Below are 21,780 nucleotides of genomic sequence, written 5' to 3'. Positions count from 1 at the left end.
GCATACAGGTATGCTCATGTGCCACACAGTTATTTATAACAAATTTCTGTTAACAAATTCTTAAATGTTTTCAGTGAATAGATACCTTTTTTATAACAGTTCCCTTGCTACCCCCATAGGTCTGTACCAATTCCTCTGGCGTGGCAACACAGAATTCTTTAGGTATTGACTGCCGCTTCCCTCGTATGTCGAAACTTCCAGACATTGAATGCCTATAGGTTAAAAGAAATGTTTTTTCTCAATTTCTTTTATCAGTAAATATATCCATGTTATGGTATGATCTCTTCAAGTAGTCTAGTAGGACCTTGACCCCATGTTACAGTACAGGTAACAGCAATATGTTTAGACAGGTGGACCTTTTATTTTTTTTATTTATATATACATAAACCATTTTTACCATCAAAAGTCTAGCTGAAAAATGAGTTCCCTTAAGTTTCTGGAACTTATAATTATTGCAAGCAGAGTTTAAATTACATATTATAGGTTAAAATACAAAACATTCAAAATCAGAAAAACTTTTTCAACTCTACACCTGTCTCTGAAATATTGTAAAAATACTGAGATACATTACCACAATTGTACCACAAGTAATTTAGACTAACGTATTAAGAATATCATCGTGTTCAACTAGTAACACTGATTTACAGTAACTGCGCATAGAGATGAAAGCAGCACTAAATCGCAGTAAATTAAAAGGGGGAATCCATACAGAATGAGAGTCAGGTAAGAAATTCTTCAGATATCAGAGCAACTTTAAAACTACAACTGGAACACACATCAATGCCAGTCCTCACAAATGTTCCTGGGAACAGCCCTTTCCCTAGTCAAACAACCTTTACAAAGCCGTAGTGTTATCCTTTCTCCACTGTATACACACAGATTTTTCTTTCACTTCTATAAAGTAGCTGTATATCAGAACTTCTTACTTGTCTCCCATTCTGTGCAGTCTCCACCATTCAAGTTAGCACTACATGTCACTACTTCACACTACACCTCATTACCAACAAGAGGGCCATGATGGCCCTATATCGCTCACCTGTTGTCATTGCACTTGAGGACAAGAAGGTCCTCAGAAAAAATATCTAAGTCCAAAGGACAGGAACAACAAAGGGAAGAAATTAAACCAAAAAGAAAAAAACTTCTTACAAGGTAGAGATATGTCAAAATACACCTAAAAATTGGAGGTACCATCCATGTTGTACCACAGAAAAGTGGTCTCGGTTTTTCCCTACGGCCAATAATAAAAAAGTTACTAAAAACAAGCTATTTATAGTAACGTAAAAGGAAAGTAATTAAAAAAAAAAATGATTGTAAGTTAACAAAAGAAGGATCTGCCAAATAAATCTGTTGACATAAATGAAATTTCAGATCAGTATCTACATTAGTTACTGAGATATACCCATTTTAATTTGAAATAAAGGGAGGTAATTTGACATAAAATCAGTCCATAGTTATCTACCCTCATTGGCTCAGTCCAACTAATGACAATAATGAAATTTCAAATAAGTTTTATAAGTACTTACTGATATAAATCCATTTTTGATTACAATCAAGGGAGGTAATCAGATATAAAATAATTCTGGAACCTACAAACAGATCTGATTTGTCATGGAATCCAAGATTTATTGTTGTTGAAGATATTTTGGAAGTTTGTATCAAATCAAACCATAAATGAAGTCTCTATATGGCTGCAAAAGCCAAAATAGCCAATTTTTTACCTTTAAGGGGCCATAACTCTGGAACCCATAAAGGAATCTGGCCAGTTCAAGAAAGGAACCAAGATCTTGTGGTGATACAAGTTGTGTGCAAGTTTGGTTAAAATAAAATCATAAATGAAGCTGCTATTGTGCAGGCAAGGTAAAAATAGCTAATTCTGGCCCTTTCAGGGGCCATAACTCTGAAATCCATTATGGGATCTGGCCGGTTTAAGAAAGGAACCGAGATCTTATGGTGACACAAGTTTTGTGCAAGTTTGATTAAATTCAAATCATAAATAAAGCTGCTATTGTGCAGACAAAGTCAAAATAGCTAATTCTGGCCCTTTCAGGGGCCATTACTCTGGAACCCATAATGGAATCTGGCCAGTTCAAGAAAGGAACCAAGATCATATGGTGATACAAGTTGTGTGCAAGTTTGGTTAAAATAAAATCATAAATGAAGCTGCTATTGTGCAGACAAGGTCAAAATAGCTTATTTTGGCCCTTTCAGGGGCCATAACTCTGGAACTTTAATGGGATCTGACCAGTTCAAGAAAGGAACCGAGATCTTATGGTGATACAAGTTGTGTGCAAGTTTGGTTAAAATAAAATCATAAATGAAACCACTACCATGCAGACAAGAAATTGTTGACGCACGGACGGACGCACGCACGAGACGGACTGACTGACGACGGATAAAGGGTGATCACAAAAGCTCACCTTGTCACTATGTGACAGGTGAGCTAAAAATTTGTGTTACCAGTTGTACACTGTGAATAGGAGTTAACTATAACATGACTTTATACATGTCTAGTTACTTAGATTGAAACTGAGGTTTAAAGCTCAATCCACTGATGACCATTAACTTGTATAGAACAGACACCTTGGAGAACATCTTTCAGAACTTTGTAGTAACATAAACAGACAATTATTTCATCTGAATAAAACAGTTCAATTATCTAAAATTCATGCAAGGAAAAGTCAAAGATTCAAACTATAAAATAGCATTAAATGATTTCAAAATATTGTAAAAAAAGTCCACTTACTCCATTGCACAAAATGTTAAACATCAATACTTATGTCCAATAAAAATGTATGTAGAAAGTTTAAACTGAAAAATGTTTATTAAGTGTAGTGTATGATCATTTCCTTCTTTATCACACTCAATGTTACATTCTATTTCCACAACTATAATCTATGCAAAAGTGTGAATGACGTGTACTTTAAATATAATAGTTCTGCTCATTCGCTATTTTTTTCTTTTTTGGCACTTAATATTAAGTATAAGAAATGCAAGGCCATCCTGGTTCAACCAGTACAAAAAAAAAAACACTGCAATTCCCGACTGTGCATAATAGATAAGTGTCTTAATTTATGAGTTAAAATGATAATATCCACTGATTATATCAAATATAATTATTAAGTTTAGTGATAGGTAGAAAAAAATCATGATGACACATGCAAGTATACCTATGCTAAATATCAACAGGGATAATTCAGTATTAATTCAGTATTAATTCAGCACTGAAGGATTATTCAGCATTTGATGAACTATTCAGTATAATTGATGGATAATTCAGTATAAATGGATAATTCAGTATCTGAAGGATTATTCAGCATTTGATGAACTATTCAGTATTGGACGGATAATTCAGTATAAATGGATAATTCAGTATCTGAAGAAGTTGGATAATAGTTTACAGCTATAAAAGAAATTACATCTAATATTATGAATACGTGAGAATTAGTAATGTTATATACAAGACAACAGGCCCGCCCGCTTAGCTAAATAGGGAGAGTGCAGATCTATGGATCTCGGGGTCATGAGTTTGATCCTCAGGCCGGGCGTATGTACTCCGTGACGATTTGATAAAAGACACTGGGTCTGACATCATTCATCCTCCACCTCTGTTTCATGTGTGGAAGTTGGCAACAGACCTGTACTGATACAGAATCCAGGAACTCCAATTAACCTAATTGCCTGCCATTACATAACTGAAATACTGTTGAAAAATGGCGTTAAACCCAAAACAAACAAGACAAAAGATATTTGACTTAGCAGCAATAACCACAAAAAAGATAACTCTTGCAAACCCTTAATTCAGGAGTAACAAAAAAAACTGAAATGCTCATAATCACTTTACTAGCTTATTTTGTTGCATAGAGGATATTATATTATAATACTGTGATTTTCAAGTCAAAGAAGGGTGCCAATTGGAAACTAGTACTCTGTTTTCCAAAAGGAAAGTACCATGTATTTGAATGTGGATAAAACATAATTTTCAATTTTTAATTGACTGGCTTCATAACATAGGGACCATAATGAATAAGTCATTTCAGAATAAATCGAATAGACACTGTAGAAAAAATGCAATTAGCTGTGGAAAAAAATGAAAAAGGTGTTATGTGTCAAAATCTAGCACATGTATAACACCTCATGAAAGTTTATCAGTAAACTACAATTGCTTTGTCATTCATACACATTATACTAGTCCAAAAACATGATTTTCATCATGTTATCAAAACTAACAAAAAGGTGGTGGTTATTGATAGACTTAGTATATTTATTTTTTTTGCAGTATATTTCAGGGTTAAGTATTTGGTGTCAACTACAATGTATATAGTACAATCCCCTTTTTATCTTGGTGGTAAAAGTGAATTTTAGCACTAATTTTAGCACTATCTGGTAATGAAATCATTTGTTTCTTTAAACCAGGCCCCTTAATAAATGCCCCAAATTGCAAAAACAAAACACCCCCTGGGGGGTTTATTTGGGAGTATACAGTAGTCAGAAGATTCTAATTTGTAATATTATAAATTCAAACATTCTATATATATGTACATTTGTATGTAGTGAAACAAAGCATCACCTGATATATTTTGAAATAACCTGAATAAAATAATACACCAAGGTAGCTGAACTTGCAGTAAGAAATGAAGAAAAATAAAATATAATCATTAATTACTGCAATTTAGTATATAATATATTAAGATAAAACTAAATGCATATTACATACAATTTTCTATCCATAATCCAGGGAAGTAGGTAAATGCAACAAAAATTGTTATCTGCACCAGCTATTTTGAGGATATTTTAACATGGGTTCAAATTTCTACACAGCTAACTATTACATTATCTAAAAGCTAAATGTCAAGTCATGCATTTTAAGTTCTGCTCAACGGAGTGTAAACTTGATCTTAATAACGTTAAATGAACTATACTTAGTAAGTTTGAAAAATGGAACACATTACAATGTACTGAGCAACAGCTGTATTAATTAACTACATCATCTGGATATAAAAAAGTTAAAGATGGAAGAAGCAAACAGTACATGTAACAGGATGGGATTTTACAAGGCAGACAATCATTTGGTAAGACACTGCTTTATCGTACTACTAGGTCAGCGGAACATGCATGCATAATAAATCATGCCCTAAATTCGACTAACACTATTATTATATTATTATTGCATATTGTGTAACCTCATTAATCCAGCAGTACAGTCAGGACTTTAGTCACTATAAATCCCACATCATAACTCAAATGATAACATGTTTGATAATTATGATTTTTCTTCATTAAAACGTTTCAATACAACAACCTTTTTGTGTTCAACGATACATGAGAACCATAACAATCAAACAATAATATAAACATGCTGTCGTTTAAATTATCGTGCGGGAGTTGTACCTTCAACTCAGTCACTGTTTACTCAGGCTGCACTCAGGCTTTATTATTATTAAAAAGGGTTGTTCTAAACGCAGTGTAACCATTTTAAAACAATCACCCGGAGTTGTGGCCAATGTGTTGTAACACACTATCCTGCACTTGTGACTGTAACTGGGCCCTCATTTTGAACTAAGTTTTACTATTAAAACCCATCCTCCATTTAAATCTGTAAACCTGCCCTCCACTCAATGGCTATATGGCATCAACTTCTACTCAAAATTGTGACCTGACCCAACATTTCATTTTGGGCTTCAATTCTTCTCTCAGCAGTGTACCCAGCCTCCACCCCTTAAGGAGGTATGCACACTGTCATATCATGGCTTTTAGCACTCCTAACCTTTCTCAAAGACTAAGAACTCCCATGTGCAGGTGCCTCTTACAACAGAAATATATTTACCCGAAGTCAGTTTAGAGAAAGTGAAATACCCTATCCTTTTCAATAAACAAGAGGGCCATGAAGGCCCTGTATCGCTCACCTGACCTACTGACCTAAAGATAATCAAGATAGTTTCATTGAGATATGGTCAAAAATGCGGCCTCTGAAGTATTAACTAGCTTTTCCTTTGATTTGACCCAGTGATATAGTTTTTGACCCCACATGACCCAGATTCAAACTTGACCTAAGGATCATCAAGATTAACATTCTGACTAAGTTACATAAAGATACAGTCATAAATGTGGCCTCTAGAGTGTTAACAAGCTTTTCCTTTGATTTGACCCAGTGACCTAGTTCTTGACCCCACCTGACCCAAATTTGATCTTGACCTATAGATCATCAAGATTAACATTCTGACCAAGTTTCATTAAGATATGGTCATAAATGTGGCCTCTAGAGTATTAACTAGCTTTTCCTTTGATTTGACCTTGTGACCTAGTTTTTGACCCTACATGATCCAGATTCAAACTGGACTTTGAGATCATCATGAGCAACATTTTGACCAAGATTCATGAAGATACAGTCATAAATGTGGCCTCTACAGTGTTAAGAAGCTTTTCCTTTGATTTGACCTGTTGACCTAGTTTTTGACCCCAGATGACCCAATATCAAACACGTCTAGGATTTTTTGAGAGTAACATTCTGACCAAGTTTCATTAAGATTGGGCCAAAATTGAGACCTCTAGAGTGTTAACAAGCTTTTCCTCTGATTTGACCTGGTGACCTACTTTTTGACCCCAGATGACCAAATATCGAATTTGTCCAAGATTTTATTGAGGGTAACATTCTGACCAAGTATCATTAAGGTTATGCAAAAATTGTGATTTCTAGAGTGTTAACAAGCTTTTCCTTTGATTTGACCTGGTGACCTAGTTTTTGACCCCAGATAACCCAATCTCAAACTCATCCAAGATTTCATTGAGGGTAACATTCTGACCAAGTTTCATTAAGATTGGGCCAAAATTATGACCTCTAGAGTGTTAACAAGCTTTTCCTTTGATTTGACCTAGTGACCTAGTTTTTGACCCCAGATGACCCAATATCGAACTTGTCCAAGACTTCATTGAGGGTAACATTCTGACCAAGTTTCATTAAGATTAGGCCAAAATTGTGACCTCTATAGTGTTAATAGTCAAATTGTTGACAACAACGGACTGACGGACGACTGACGACGGACACAGGGCGATCACAAAAGCTCACCTTGAGCACTTTGTGCTCAGGTGAGCTAAAAATGTGTTCAAGGCAAAACAAAAAAAATTAAACCTGTGTTTAGAGTTAAAATACAAACCTTAAAATTGAGCCTTAACCCTTATAATTTTTTATCATATAACAAAAATTAACAGGAGCTGTCGCTGGAGACAGCGCGCTCTACTATTTCGATGTGGGATAGTGAAACTGGGCACATCTGATTGCACAATAGCAAGTGAGTCTGTGTCAAAAAAATTAAATAATAAGAGAGGTAAAGATAAAATGTATCAATACAATATGTAAGTATAATTCTAAGCAAAAAGGGGGCATAATTCATAAAATATTGGTGCAAGAGTTATGCACCTTGTGTCAAATGATGTGGGTGATGATATGGAGCAACTACTTCAAGTTTGAATCAAATCCATTTGTAATAACTGCGATATAGTGAAAATGCATCAAATTAACCTTAAATTCTAAGTAAAATGAGGCATAATTCATGAAAAATTGGTGCCAGAGTTATGCACCTTGTGACATATGATGTGGGTGATAAGGTGGACCAGCTATTTTAAGTTTGAATCAAATCCATTAGTTATAACTGAGATATTATAAGTGAAAGTGTATCAAAACATTAACCTGAAATTCTAAGTAAAAGGGGGGATAATTCATTAAATATTGGTACCAGAGTTATGGGTCTTGTGTCATGTGGAAGATGATGTGGAGCAACTACTTTCAGTTTGAATCAAATCCATTTAGGAATAACTGAGATAGAGTGAAAGTGCATCAAATCTTTAACCTGAAATTCTAAGTAAAAAGGGGGAATAATTCATGAAATATTGGTGTGATAGTTATGGCCCTTGTGCCATATGATGTGTGTGATGATGAGGAATAACTTTTTTAAGATTAAAGCAAATCCATCAAGTAATTACAGAGATAAGGAGAAACAACAGCTGTCACTAATGGTGACAAATGCCCCCCGCAGCACCTTGACCTTTGACCTGGTGACCCCAAAGTCAGTAGGGGTGGTGTGCTCAATAAGCACTATCAGCATGTGATGTTTGAAAGTCCTGAATGAAGTGGTTTGCATGTAAAGTGCCTTCATGCAAAAAGTTAACGTTGGCCTATGTGACCTTGACCTTTGACCTGGTGACCACAAAGTCAGTAGGGTTGGTGTACTCATAAAGTACTATCAGCATGTAAAGTTTGAAGGTCCTGGGTGAAGTGGTTCGCAAGAAAAGTGCCTTCATGCAAAAAATTAACGTTGGCCCCTGTGACCTTGACCTTTGACCTGGTGATCCCAAAGTTAGTAGGAGTGGTGTACTCAATAAGTACTATCAGCATGTGAAGTTTGAAGGTCCTGGGTGCAGTGGTTCGCAAGTAAAGTGCCTTCATGCAAAAAGTTAACGTTGGCCCCTGTGACCTTGACTTTTGACCTGGTGACCCCAAAGTCAGTAGGGGTGGTGTACTCAATAAGTACTATCAGCAAGTGAAGTTTGAAGGTCCTGGGTGCAGTGGTTCGCGAGTAAAGTGCCTTCATGCAAAAAGTTAACGTTGGCCCCTGTGACCTTGACCTTTGACCTGGTGACCCCAAAGTCAGTAGGGGTGGTGTACTCAACAAGTACTATCAACACATATGAAGTTTGAAGGTCCTGGATGAAGTGGTTCACAAGAAAAGTGCCTTCATGCAAAAAATTAACGTTGGCCCCTGTGACCTTGACCTTTGACCTGGTGATCCCAATGTTAGTAGGAGTGGTGTACTCAATAAGTACTATCAGCATGTGAAGTTTCAAGGTCCTGGGTGCAGTGGTTCACGAGTAAAGTGCCTTCATGCAAAAAGTTAACGTTGACCCCTGTGACCTTGACTTTTGACCTGGTGACCCCAAAGTCAGTAGGGGTGGTGTACTCAATAAGTACTATCAGCAAGTGAAGTTTGAAGGTCCTGGGTGCAGTGGTTCGCGAGTAAAGTGCCTTCATGCAAAAAGTTAACGTTGGCCCCTGTGACCTTGACCTTTGACCTGGTGACCCCAATGTCAGTAGGGGTGGTGTACTCAACAAGTACTATCAACATGTGAAGTTTGAAGGCCCTGGGTGCAGTGGTTCACGAGTAAAGTGCCTTCATGCAAAAAGTTAACGTTGGTCCCTGTGATCTTGACCTTTGACCTGGTGACCCCAAAGTCAGTAGGGGTGGTGTGCTTAATAAGTACTATCAGCATGTGAAGTTTGAAGGTCCTGAATGAAGTGGTTTGCATGTAAAGTGCCTTCATGCAAAAAGTTAACGTTGGCCCCTGTGACCTTGACCTTTGACCTGGTAACCCCAAAGTCAGTAGGGTTGGTGTACTCATAAAGTACTATCAGCAGGTAAAGTTTGAAGGTCCTGGGTGAAGTGGTTCGCAAGTAAAGTGCCTTCATGCAAAACATTAACGTTGGCCCCTGTGACCTTGACCTTTGACCTGGTTTTCCCAAAGTTAGTAGGAGTGGTGTACTCAATAAGTACTATCAGGAGGTGAAGTTTGAAGGTCCTGGGTGCAGTGGTTCGCGAGTAAAGTGCCTTCATGCAAAAAGTTAATGTTGGCCCCTGTGACCTTGACCTTTGACCTGGTGACCCCAAAGTCAGTAGGGGTGGTGTACTCAATAAGTACTATCAGCACGTGAAGTTTGAAGGTCCTGGGTGCAGTGGTTCGCGAGTAAAGTGCCTTCATGCAAAAAGTTAACGTTGTGACTAACGAGCGAACTAACGGACGGACAGTTGAAAACTAATATGCCTCCCTTCGGGGGCATAAAAAGAGAAAGTGTAAAAAATCTAACTAAGGTGGGGACGCTGAAAGACGCCAATGCCGACCCCGGGGCGAGTAGGACAGCTCTCCATATACTTTGTATAGTCAAGCTAAAAATGAAAAAAAATGCGTTTGACTATCAGAAGTGAATTTTGAGGCACTGTAAGTGTGACTTACAGCTTCATTCACTTTTTATGACATTTTCTCCATGAATATAAATTAGAAATCAAAGGCCTGAAGGGCCTGAGTTGGCTAATGATTGATGTACTGACAGTATAGTCTACCAGTTTCAGTTTGTTTTTTGTTTTTTTCTTAAAATTTCATAACACAGCTCGATATTTACCCAAAATATTATATCCGGATACGATTACACTTTTCTCCAGTTCCAACAATATATTTTACAAATTGTGATGATAGGAAGACATTTAGCAGCAATTGGCAGTATCTGACATTGAAGTTTACGGTTAAAATACCTCTTATTTAAATCTTTTCATAAAAAAGTTGTTTCGTTTCATGAAAGCAGCCAAACATAGACGATCTACTTTCGATTTCAAAAACTACAAGAAAATACAATTTAATGTTTCGCCGATTTGTTTATTTCTCGAAAAATAAGAATTCAAATCATTTTTAATATCAGTAGTAACTAAAAAAACCAGTAAGAGCTTCTTCTTCCGATAATTTATCCGTTTACTGACTGCAAAATTCAACCCACGCAAAGTTTATAGAAATCATACGATGCGTGTTTACGTTCAATGTGGGAGAATTAAGGCTGATCGGCTATGTTACCTAACGCATCCAGACGATTCAGATTTTGTTTTTAAAAAAGCATTGTGTGCGTTCCTGTAATTTTATATACGTTTTTATACGCTTAGAAATTATTAGACATGCATATTTGCATTATTTCTATACGTAATTTACGCTAATACGCATCTTATCTGGAGCCCTGTTGAACTATTTTTTGTCTTTCTCTGGATGTTACCCAAGTTTTGTAAGCCTGCGCAATTCTTAAAATGCACATTTATGCTTAATGAGTTAAATTTGAGTATTGCACAATTACAAGTCATATATATGACAGATTACATCGTATATTAGTCATAGCAAAGGGAATTGACACAACTTAACTTCATTCATGCAGTGAACTGTTTGAAGTTTGAGAAATCTAATGGAACTACATCCCTTCACGTGTTATTCGGTCCATTTAGAGAATCGCTGAACAGCAAGGACTCGTCAAAAGGCTTTCAGCCTTTAGCCGACTCAAAAAAATAGAAAAGAAACGAGAGCAGCTGCTGTCTGCAAGAAACACGCTCAACTATTCAACAACTCTTCAGTGGTACAAGGGCCATAACTTGTTAATTCAAGACTTACATATGAGAACCTTCTGTCTCTTATAGCTCTGTATAGAGCGGCATATGTAAATTGTTGTTTTACTATGTGATTTAATATATGCTGTACATGTGATGAGACATTAATAAAATAAAATAATACATAACTCAGTTATTTTATTACAAAAGAGTTTGGCTAAAACAAGATCAGATAGGGAAAATGAAATGGGCCCATGTTATGGTGATGGCATTCCTTACTGTTGACAGATAGGGAATAAGTACTTTGTGCATGTAAAAGTACAGGTTTCAGGCTTTCTTAAGATGTATAACATTACATACTTTCCTGCAATTTCTTACACACTGTAAAAGATAATATGGTCGAAAAATGGTGTTTTTTCATCGTTATGGTGTTGCAAATAAAAAATGGCAAATTTTAGCAAGCAAGTGATCAAAGCAGTATTACATTAATGTGAATTGGCAATAACAGACTTAAAATGTGGCATTTCAAATTAAAGAAAGTCAAATTATTTCTTTATCAGTGAAGGAATTAAGTTTTAATAAAAAAAATACGAAAACAGGCCTTTGTTATGTTTTTTTGGTTTTTGAAGGTCTGTCTCTATCACCCTATTACAAAGGCAACAGTGATATGCCAGATACAGTATGGTAGTGTGTGCTGTTGCTGATAATCATATACCACTCTGAATATAAAGATTTTGCTTCAGGTCCAAATGAAAAAAATTGAGTCATAATTTGGTAACATGACTTTTTCGTAGTGTCCGTAGATCAATGTTTGCAATATGTAAATTGTAAGACCCACAAACAATAATTACTATTTTGTATTATTTTCTATTTGAGACTGTCTCAGAGAATTAGCAGAACTAAACATCTTTTTGCTTCTGCGACTGGTTATTTGTTGGGAAGCAACAGAAATTTGTCCGTAGACCGTAGTGTCCGTAGATCAATAATTTAACTGTAGATAAATTTCTTAAAACCAGTACATAATCAATGAGCTTGGGTTATTATTGATGTTTTTATAAGGATATACTGATTCCAAAGAGATAAAACTTTCATCTTTCAGAGTATTTTAGAAAAATATGTTTTTGTCTATCTTTTCAAGTGAAAATGAACTTAGCAAGCTATAAAACGAGTTTCACTAAGTGTACTTTAGCCAGATTGCGTTATTTACATACAGTATAACTATCCAATATGAATCAGCAAACTATAAAGTACATTTAACCACACTTGATCTCTTAACAGGGCGATTTTTTATATTGTCACTTGATCTACGGACACTACAAGAATGCATGATATGTACACAATCTCTAATATACTTAAGTGTTTTACAGCTTTTTGAAAAATTAACATTATAAAAGGGAAATTATAACAAAATGGGGCCAAAAAGAAACATTACAAAAGATAACAATGAAGAGAATGAAAAGAATTATGTGCTTGAGAGTAAGAAGGCCAAAATTATGCGTAGATACAGGGCAAAAGTTAAAAGTGACAGTGCAAAATACGAAAAGATGAAACTTAAGGACAGAGAGAGGAAAAAAAGAGAAAGGGAAATGCAGAGAATAGCAAAACAGACTGATCCAGTTCTGTGCAATGAACTAAGACGTCAAAAAAGAGAACAATAGAGAAGATTTAGGAATAAACAGAAGTTAGATAAAGCCTTGATAGATATTTCCCTCTAGTATAGTTCTTGATTCAAATAAAAAATACGGAACAGACATAACGTTGCGCAAGAAATATTCTCATATGTTATTCTCTTTAAAACACTAAAAGCTAGAATAACGTCACGTTATCGTGCGGTGACGTCAATGTTTTTGTTGCAAACAAGAAAGAGTGCTACTATATTTTATCTACTATTTTCTAAAGATTAAAGGCATATTAGAATCTAAATAATTCGGGCGGTAATATGTCGTACAAATAATTGCACTAGGACTGCGCCCTCGTTAAATTATTACGCCCGATGTATAACCGCCCATCGTGCATAGTGTTAAAAAAACTCTTTTACTATAAATTATTTCTTAAACAAGAGCTGTCGGAGGACAGCAACGCTCGACTATTCAACAGCCTTGTCGCTTGAATGAATACGAAAGTCAAAAAAGGGGCATAATTTAGTAAAAAAGTAAAATAGGGTTATGGAACCTGCATAGTGCTTATCAGCTCATGACAGTGGACAAGTATATGAAGTTTCAATCCATTCCCTTTAGTGGGTACTGACATACCAGCTTACATATAAGAATTTAACCCAAAACTCCTATGTAGAAAAAGGGGCATAATTTTGTAAAATGCGAAGTTGAGTTATTGACCTTTTGCACTGCATGTCATATCATGACAGTGAACCAGTGTGTGAAGTTTCAATCCTTTCCCATTAGTGGATACTGAGATACCAGCTTACATACAAAAACTTAACCAAAAATTTCTATGTTGAAAAAGGGGCATAATTTTGTAAAAAAGCAAAATAAAGTTATGGGACCTGCTTTATGCATGTCAGATCATGATAGTGAACAAGTGTGTGAAGTTTCAATCCATTCCCATTAGTGAGTACTGAGATACCAGCTTACATACAAAACCTTAACCAAAAAATTCTAAGCCGAAAAAGGGGCATAATTTTGTAAAAAAGCAAAATAGAGTTATGGAACCTGTGCAATGTAAGTCAGTTTATCACAGTAAATAAGTGTGTGAAGTTTCAATCCATTCCCACAAGTGGTTACTGAGACCAGCTTACATACAAAACCTTAACCAAAAATTTCTAAGTAAAAAAGGGGCATAATTTTGTAAAAAAGCAAAACAGAGTTATGGAACCTGTGCAATGTAAGTCAGTTTATCACAGTGAATAAGTATGTGAAGTTTCAATCCATTCCCACAAGTGGTTGCTGAGATACCAGCTTACATACAAAAACTTAACCAAATCGGGACGCGGGCACGGATGCGGACGCGGAAGCCGACGCATGGGCGAGTCCAATAGCTCTACTATTCTATGAATAGTCGAGCTAATAAAGCTAATCCGGATCTTGTACGTCTTTGAATCGTTATGACTTCATTTCTGTGTACATACGTTAACTACTACAAGGAATGTATTTCGTTTCGCTTTGTTTATTCTATCAGTGGTATGCTCTATTTTGGCGGTATCTGACTCTAACAAAAACTGACCAGCGATTTTCTGAATAAAATTGATTGATGTGTTTTAAGGCAATTATATTTTATTGGTTAGATATGAGTATTACCTTTCTTAAAAATCTCATAAGCTATCAATTCTGAGTAAACTGCTATGCCTAAAAAGTGTCGAATTCGGGACAAAAACTGTTAAGACTTATTTTAGCGTTGTATGTACCTGTGTTTCTTTCTCTCTGTCTGTCTTTCTGTCTGTCTGTCTGTCTACGTGTGTGACTGTGTGATATTGTGTGTGTTTGAAGGTAACCAGCAAAACCACATCGGAATACAATTTTGTATCAAATTTTGTGTATTTTTTTTCAAATTTTCCTATTAAAAGATTTTGTTTCTAAGTGTATTCAAAACATATCATAGTTCACTGGAAGCTTAAACTTGTGTTACTGTTATTACAGTCTGGTAAATACTCATGCACTAGTATGTAGTGTCCGTAGAATGCACCACTATATTGGTTCATCGAACTGTCACATGTGTTATTCTTTTTCAAATTGTTTGCTGTTTGTTCAAGGTTGATTGAGGTAGGTTTTTTGTTGTGTTGATGAGTTAATTTGTTAGTACAAACTGTTTGGAATACAAGTTTTTGTCTCAAATAGTTAATATTTTTATTCTTAATGGACATTTTCAACAAAAGATTTCATAGCTGTGAATAATTCAATAGTTTTCTACTGTTATTTTCGAAATATGGCTGTTTGAAAGTCAATTTTCTAAACTAAATTGTAACAAAAAGGTTAAAATGATGGTGAAACTAAGGTTTAGACACAGTATGAATTTCTGTAGTGTCCGTAGATGTTATAACAGTGATTCTTTAAGACAAGTTAATGATATTTAAAATGTTTAAAATGTTAAGCATTTGTTTGTGGCTACAAGATTGTGCTTTTTATGCAAAATCTTTATACATTTTATGCCAGGATAGAGGTTAGATATACATTTTCTACTTAAGAAACACCATGAGAAAAAAATTTTGACTCAGGTTTTGGAAATATGTAACCATAAAAAAAGAAACATTCACATCAGTTGTATATTTATGATTGTGTAAACTTTACTTTAGTTAGTCATTACATAACTTTCTCTGTATATTGCAACAGCATTGTTGGAATCATCATCAAATCATGTAACATGTTTTGTAGTGTCCGTAGACATTTTAAAACGTCTTAATGAACCAATTTATTTTCAAAACTCATAAACTTTTAGTCCTGAGCATCTGTTTTGCATAAAAGCACAATGTCTTGTTAGTGAACTGAAGTAGTTTTCCTATCATTGTCAGCTGTTCTGTTAAAATAAAAGAATTTGAAAAGTTTAATAAACAATTTGTGTTATTATAATCATACTTCTTATGCAAATATTAACACAATGATGTCTTCTATCGAGTGGTTTTCGAGTGAAACTTGCTAAATTGTACTTGTTTAAGCAAGTTACAGTCAAAATGAATCTTTACTTCAGTGTTTTCCATAAATTACACATTGTTATGCCTTGTGTTTGTAGTGTCCGTGACTCTGCTACCCTCATATAATTGCTGCCTTGTAAATTTTATAGCAGACAGTCCTAGTCAAAAAGGTTTTGGTATTTGGTCCCTGGTATATTAGCCCATACCATGGGCTGGAAAAATGAGGATTGGAAAAACTTTATTTTTTTGGCAAAATTGCAACATAAATTCCCTATCTGATCTTGTTTTAGCCGAACTTTACAAATTAAAATTTCATTATTTAACAACTTGCATGAAAAACATCAATCAAATTTTCCAGGTCAAACAAAGGCAATTATCTGAATGAATTTTAAAGAAGAGTTTTCTGGATTGGGTATATTTATACGTTTCAATCCAATATAATGAAGCTGTTACTGTAATACAGCTTGACTGTTGTACCCAAATCTGAAACCAAATTTTCAAAGTTGAACACAAGTGCTAAACTGCCACTAAATACGCGCATTGCTGCAAATAACTTTTGACTTTTAAAATACTCTATTTACTGAGCAGATAACTTGTCAATTTTCCCAATTTCAACAAATTCACGGGCCATAACTCAAGAGTGACAAAGACTATCTGGCTGGTTATCAAACTTGGCCGAGATATTATGCCAATAAACATTCTGACTATATTTGGTGAATAGTGATTAAGAACTGCTTAAAAGCGGACATTATCATTTTTTACAATTTAAGTAAATTAAGGGCTATAACTCAAAGAGTAACTCTGTGTATCTGGCTGCTGGAAGAACTTGCCTGAGATATCATGCCTATTAACATTGTGACCATGTTTGCTGAACACTGCATAAGAACCATTCAAGTCTGGGAATGGACACTGTCAACTTTGGCAATTTTAAGTACTTCAAGGAACATAACTCACGAGTGACTGTGTCTAACTGGTCATACAACTTGTCAGACATTATGCCACAAAAACTGCATTCACGGTGGGCGAACATTGGAAAGGATTTACTGAAGTTAGAGAAAAGACACTGTCAATTTTCGTAACTTTGAGTAATTCAAGGGCCATATCTCAAGAAAGACATGGAGGATATAGCTGCTTATTGAACTTTGCTGAGATATTTAGCCTATAAACATTGTGACCAACTTTGGAGAAATAGAATAAGAACTGTTCAAGGTAAATAGCGGAAAGTGTCAAATTTTCATAATTTTAAGTAAATCCAAGACCATAACTCAGACTGATAAGTTAGTTGCACCTAAAACTTAACCAAATTTTCTAAGTTGAAAAAGGGCAAAAAATCTGAATTATATCGAATCAAAAGTTATCAAACTTGGCTATTTAAGAAGGTTTGATGACTGGGAAGCATTGTTTTAAGTTTCAGTCCAATATGTATGTTGTTACTGAGGTAATGCTTGATTGTAAGTAGAAAGGGCAGTCACTAAGTTTCAATAACATTCAACCGAGAGTTACTGAACCTAATTATTTCAGTAGACCTGATGAATAGAAAGCCTTATGTGAGGTTTCAATCCAAAATGTTCAGTGGTGACTGACATATACATTTGCTCACAAAACTGTAACCAAGGTGTGATGCCAACACCAGAGTGAATAGAACAGCTCTACCTACCCAACTACCAAGTAACCCTAAAAGCCAAATACTTTTTGTTTTGCCTTACTAATCAAAGATATACTTTTAACATCAATAAAAAATAAAACAAGACTAGTGCGCAACATGCCTGTAAGAAACATGTAAAAACAAAATGCAGTTATACTGAAAGCTTCACTAGAAAACACAACCTGCTTAGCATATTACATAATCATACACAACTCAGTCCTACTAACATAATGGGCCACAACTCACCTGTGTCCTGACATATTCCTTTGAGGAAAACAAATGTTAAAAGTATTTTAAAACAAAAAGCTGAAAAGGTGAGGGGCACAAAAGGTGTGGCTTTGCTGACTGATTAAAAGTAATATGAGGGTTGATCCAGAAGTCACTGTATCCATGGTGCATTCATTCATAGCTGTATCACTATAAAAGTTATATTAAAGTGCAGCTCATTTCTGATTACATAGTTAAATATTATTTTCTCTGAGTGCTTCTTTCAAATTAATAGAAATTCCAAGTATACCTCTGATGTAATTTTGCTGCACACTAAAACAGTGTATGTTAAACAGAAAAAACAAAGACAATCACCAATTAAAATCAAGCGATTGCATAAAAATGATAATGATGTAAAGTAACATCTTTCTGTTGTCTGCCATTAAAATTTTTGTGATATCGTGGTAGGGTAAAGTGTGATTTGTAATACTAAAGCTTGCTACTACTTGAAAAGATGTTGATTTTTGACTTAAACTAGAGATGGTTTTTCACGCGAAATGTATGTTTCCCACCACCTGTAAAATGCCACAAATTAAGGGCCATAACTCCAGGGAAAATCAATGAACTATAACATTTCAACTACATATACAACTAGGCCTGGCAATTGTTACCCTTGTGAAGTTTAATGGAATGGAAACCAGATCAAAGAATTTGACAAATCAAGGGTCATGACTCTGCTGAAAATAATTTACTCAGACAATCACAATAATACGCAAAACTACGTTTCACATTCTTGGTAGAGGACCACTGGATTTTGCTACATACCAAATATCAAACCCTAGGCCCTGTGGTTTTAGACAAGAAGATCAGAAACCATTTGACTGTTCCTGGGAAATGTGACCTTGACCTCTTACATAATGACCTCAAAATCAATAGGGGTCATCTACTGGTCATGACCAACCTCACTATCAATTTTCTTGACACTAGGCCTAAGCGTTTGTGAGTTATTGCCCGGAAACCATTTTACTGTTCCTGGTCACTGTGACCTTGACCTTTGACATACTGACCTCAAAATTGATAGGGGTCATCTGCTGGTCATGACCAACCTCCCTATCAACACTCATGATCCTAAGCCCAAGAGTTCTTACGTTATCATCCGGAAACCGTTTTAATATTCAGAGTCACTTTGACCTTGATCTTTTACATACTGACCTCAAAATCAATAGGGGTCATCTACTGGTGATGACCTACCTCCCAATCAACTTTCATGATCCTAAGCCCAAGCATTCTTTAGTTATCATCTGGAAACCATTTTACTGTTCAGGGTCACTGTGACCTTGACCTTTGACATACTGACCTCATAATCAAAAGGGGTCATCTGCTGGTGATGACCAACCTCCTTATCAACTTTCATAATCCTATGCCCAAGCGTTCTTGAGTTATCATCCGGAAACAGTTTTATTAATCAGGGTCACTGTGACCTTGACCTTTGACCAACCTCCTTATCAACTTTCATAATCCTATGCCCAAGCGTTCTTTAGTTATCATCCAGAAACAGTTTTACTAATCAGGGTCACTGTGACCTTGACCTTTGACATACAGATCTCAAAATCAATAGGGGTCATCTGCTGGTGATGACCAACCTCCCTATCAACTTTCATGATTCTAGGCCCAAGCTTTCTTGAGTTATCATCCGGAAACAGATTGGTCTACATACTGACCGACATCTGCAAACAATATACCCCTCCTTCTTGGAAGGGGGGCATAATAAAAAAAATATTGATGATAGATCAAGGTATTTGGATAAAACTATGAACTTTTTTGTTTTCTTTTTATTACTGTGAAATCATTAATATTCGTGGGGGACTATTTTTCGTGAATTTCATGGTTAAGTCAATCCACGAAATTTAATCCCAATGAACAAGTGAAATTCCCATTCATTTTATGTTCAAAATTTGAAATCCTTGAATTCATATCCCTATGAAATTGCCGTTTTGACCAAAACCACGAAATTTCATGCCCAAGGAATTAAATGATTTTACAGTATACACATTTTTGTGACACCAATGAAATTACTTCTTGATCAACCCTCATACATTTAACTGTAACTACATGTACATGAAAAATTAATTTTTGTTTTTACACTAATTTTTTATCAATTTCAGGAAATTTATAGATCATCAAATAGCCAAAAAGGATGGACATGTATATCCCAATTTCAATCAATTAATCAAGAAATGTAGAACAACAAAATGCTGTTTTTCGAAGACATGTACAGTACTGTTGATGCATATTTTATTGTTTAGTGAAGTGGCTATTCTGATGTCATCATTTTCCCTTTTCCAACACCTTCAGAGTAAGTAAATCTTATCTTGTAACTGTAAGAAAAACAGTTACAGGCTTATGAGAAAAGCCGTTATTTGGCTAGGAAAGTAGCTTTATTTTGGCTAAAACAGGAAAAACACAAGTAACATAACACCATCAGTATATGGAAGGTTTGTATAAGGCTAAGAAGAAGAACAGTGAGCCTATCATACATTTAGCTTGTAAAATAGCCTTACTTTGGATAGATATGGCTACCAAAAGTTATCAATAGATAAACATATTGTGTTAGTGTAAGGGGAAAAAATTATAACATGTTAAGATAAACAATTTTTTAAGTTACCTCAGCATTGTTCGGGGACTCATGGACAACTCTGCTCCGGGCTGTAGTTGAACATTTCTGGTTGGTGATGTAACACTGATCGAGATGGGTGCTGTTTTACTGCTAGGTACAGGAATAGGTGGGCTGGCTCCAGGGGAGGTTGTGCTTCCCTTCCTATACTCCCCCTCTTCTGGTATAGCTTCATCATCACCAAGAACAAACTTCACATCTTTTTTCCCTGCCATCTCCTCATGAAAATCTGAAAATCAGAGCTTAGATTAGTATGTCTATCATCCCGACCAATAAAGTCTTCATTCCTTGCTAGTCTTTCAACCTTTACCCTTTATTTCTAAAATGGGCTGGTCCATCATTCAATCTGCACAGTACCGCTTATCATTCAAATGGGTGTTGAAAATTAACTGACTGAAAAGCAAACAGTGCAGACCATGATCATGCAGCCTGCACAGATGTGTTGGCTGATCTTTGTCTGCACAAGTTGCAAAGGCAAAATCACTTGCTACTAGCTGGCTATAGGTTAAACATGGTAAATCATTCACTTCAATCCTGATCTAAGACTGAACATGTTACATTCTTGTATACATGTCTGTATTTGTCACAAATTGACATACGGGCCTTATTTTATCTGTAGTGTAAATGCAGGTATTGCATCATCTTTTTGTAAATTTTTGAGTTATTGAGGTAAATGTCAGATTTCACGCATGAAATACCTCTCATGTTTTTCTGTATTTCATAACTTAAATTTCCATGTAAATTTCATTAAATTCTGTTCAGTAATAAGAAAGTTGATATTTTATAAACTTCAGTAATTCGTGTTTTTATCCCCAAAACCACTATAATGGGCCTCAAATTGTCAATTTAAATTCGCGCCAAAGTAGTTAGATTTCCCGGCTATATCGTGAATCCCGTGAAAATGACAATAGTCGGAGCTCACGGCTTAACCGTGAATCCCATGAAATTTAGTATTTGGCGGGACATTATCCTTTAAATAGACTGGACTAGATATGCCTTGCGCACACCACCTTACGACTTTATAGACGAATCTATGTCTGAATTATTTTCTTGCTAGAAATTTATGCTCGATCGAGGTAAGAAATTTATTTGTTAGATTTTTGTATGATTTTTGCATTACGATTTTTATTTGGTAAATTTTTGTTCATTCTACAGAATTCTGTAACATTTACTTTTCGGCATATGATTTTGGCTAGTTTCGGTATGTCAGGATGATTTATTAAATTTTTCAGACTTTTGTAATTATTTCGAAAGAGGAATCTAAAATGTTTCATTTATATAAGATGTAAAATTTGGACTGAAATTTGTAACATGATATTTATAAAGTACTTTGTTTCAAAAACTTATGTCAAATATTTTGTTAATTATGGAACGCCATCACTGCACTGTATTGTTATGTATAACTCTATATGGCAAGTCTAGTACCATGTATGTAATATATTATTGTAATATGAAATTGTGTGCCAGTCTATTGCATACACATACAATGTCCGTTTTAGTGTATGGCATTTGATATTATATGGATGCCAACTATCATATAACGTTTGAT

General features: G+C 35.2%; 2 protein-coding genes across 7 annotated transcripts in view; one reads left to right on the top strand and one right to left on the bottom strand.

The window, feature by feature from the left end:
• The window catches only part of LOC123552468 (acetyl-CoA carboxylase-like), a 114,995-nt gene that overhangs the window by 68,377 nt on the left and 24,838 nt on the right, over positions 1 to 21,780 (bottom strand). The window contains exons 2-4 of the mRNA XM_053541989.1: positions 20,223 to 20,460; positions 17,597 to 17,614; positions 86 to 212 (exon numbers count right to left, since the gene is read on the bottom strand). Of these exons, the coding sequence (XP_053397964.1) occupies positions 86 to 212; positions 17,597 to 17,614; positions 20,223 to 20,460 (383 nt within the window). The remainder of the gene's footprint in view (positions 1 to 85; positions 213 to 17,596; positions 17,615 to 20,222; positions 20,461 to 21,780) is intronic.
• The window catches only part of LOC123552469 (spermatogenesis-associated serine-rich protein 1-like), a 68,971-nt gene continuing 51,863 nt past the window's right edge, over positions 4,673 to 21,780 (top strand). Inside the window, exons 1-2 of one of the 6 annotated variants that reach the window (XM_053541986.1) lie at positions 4,673 to 5,069; positions 19,723 to 19,913. In XM_053541986.1, coding sequence (XP_053397961.1) covers positions 19,844 to 19,913 — 70 coding nt within the window. In that variant the 5' untranslated portion in view covers positions 4,673 to 5,069; positions 19,723 to 19,843. The remainder of the gene's footprint in view (positions 5,070 to 19,722; positions 19,914 to 21,780) is intronic. The other 5 variants (XM_053541984.1, XM_053541988.1, XM_053541985.1 and 2 more) reach the window with 5 other exon arrangements.

The sequence above is a fragment of the Mercenaria mercenaria genome, chromosome 4 (genome assembly GCF_021730395.1).
Source record: "Mercenaria mercenaria strain notata chromosome 4, MADL_Memer_1, whole genome shotgun sequence".
In the NCBI taxonomy this organism is placed as follows: domain Eukaryota; kingdom Metazoa; phylum Mollusca; class Bivalvia; order Venerida; family Veneridae; genus Mercenaria; species Mercenaria mercenaria.
Note: the sequence above shows the minus strand (reverse complement) of the source record. Positions and strands in the feature narration are given on the sequence as shown.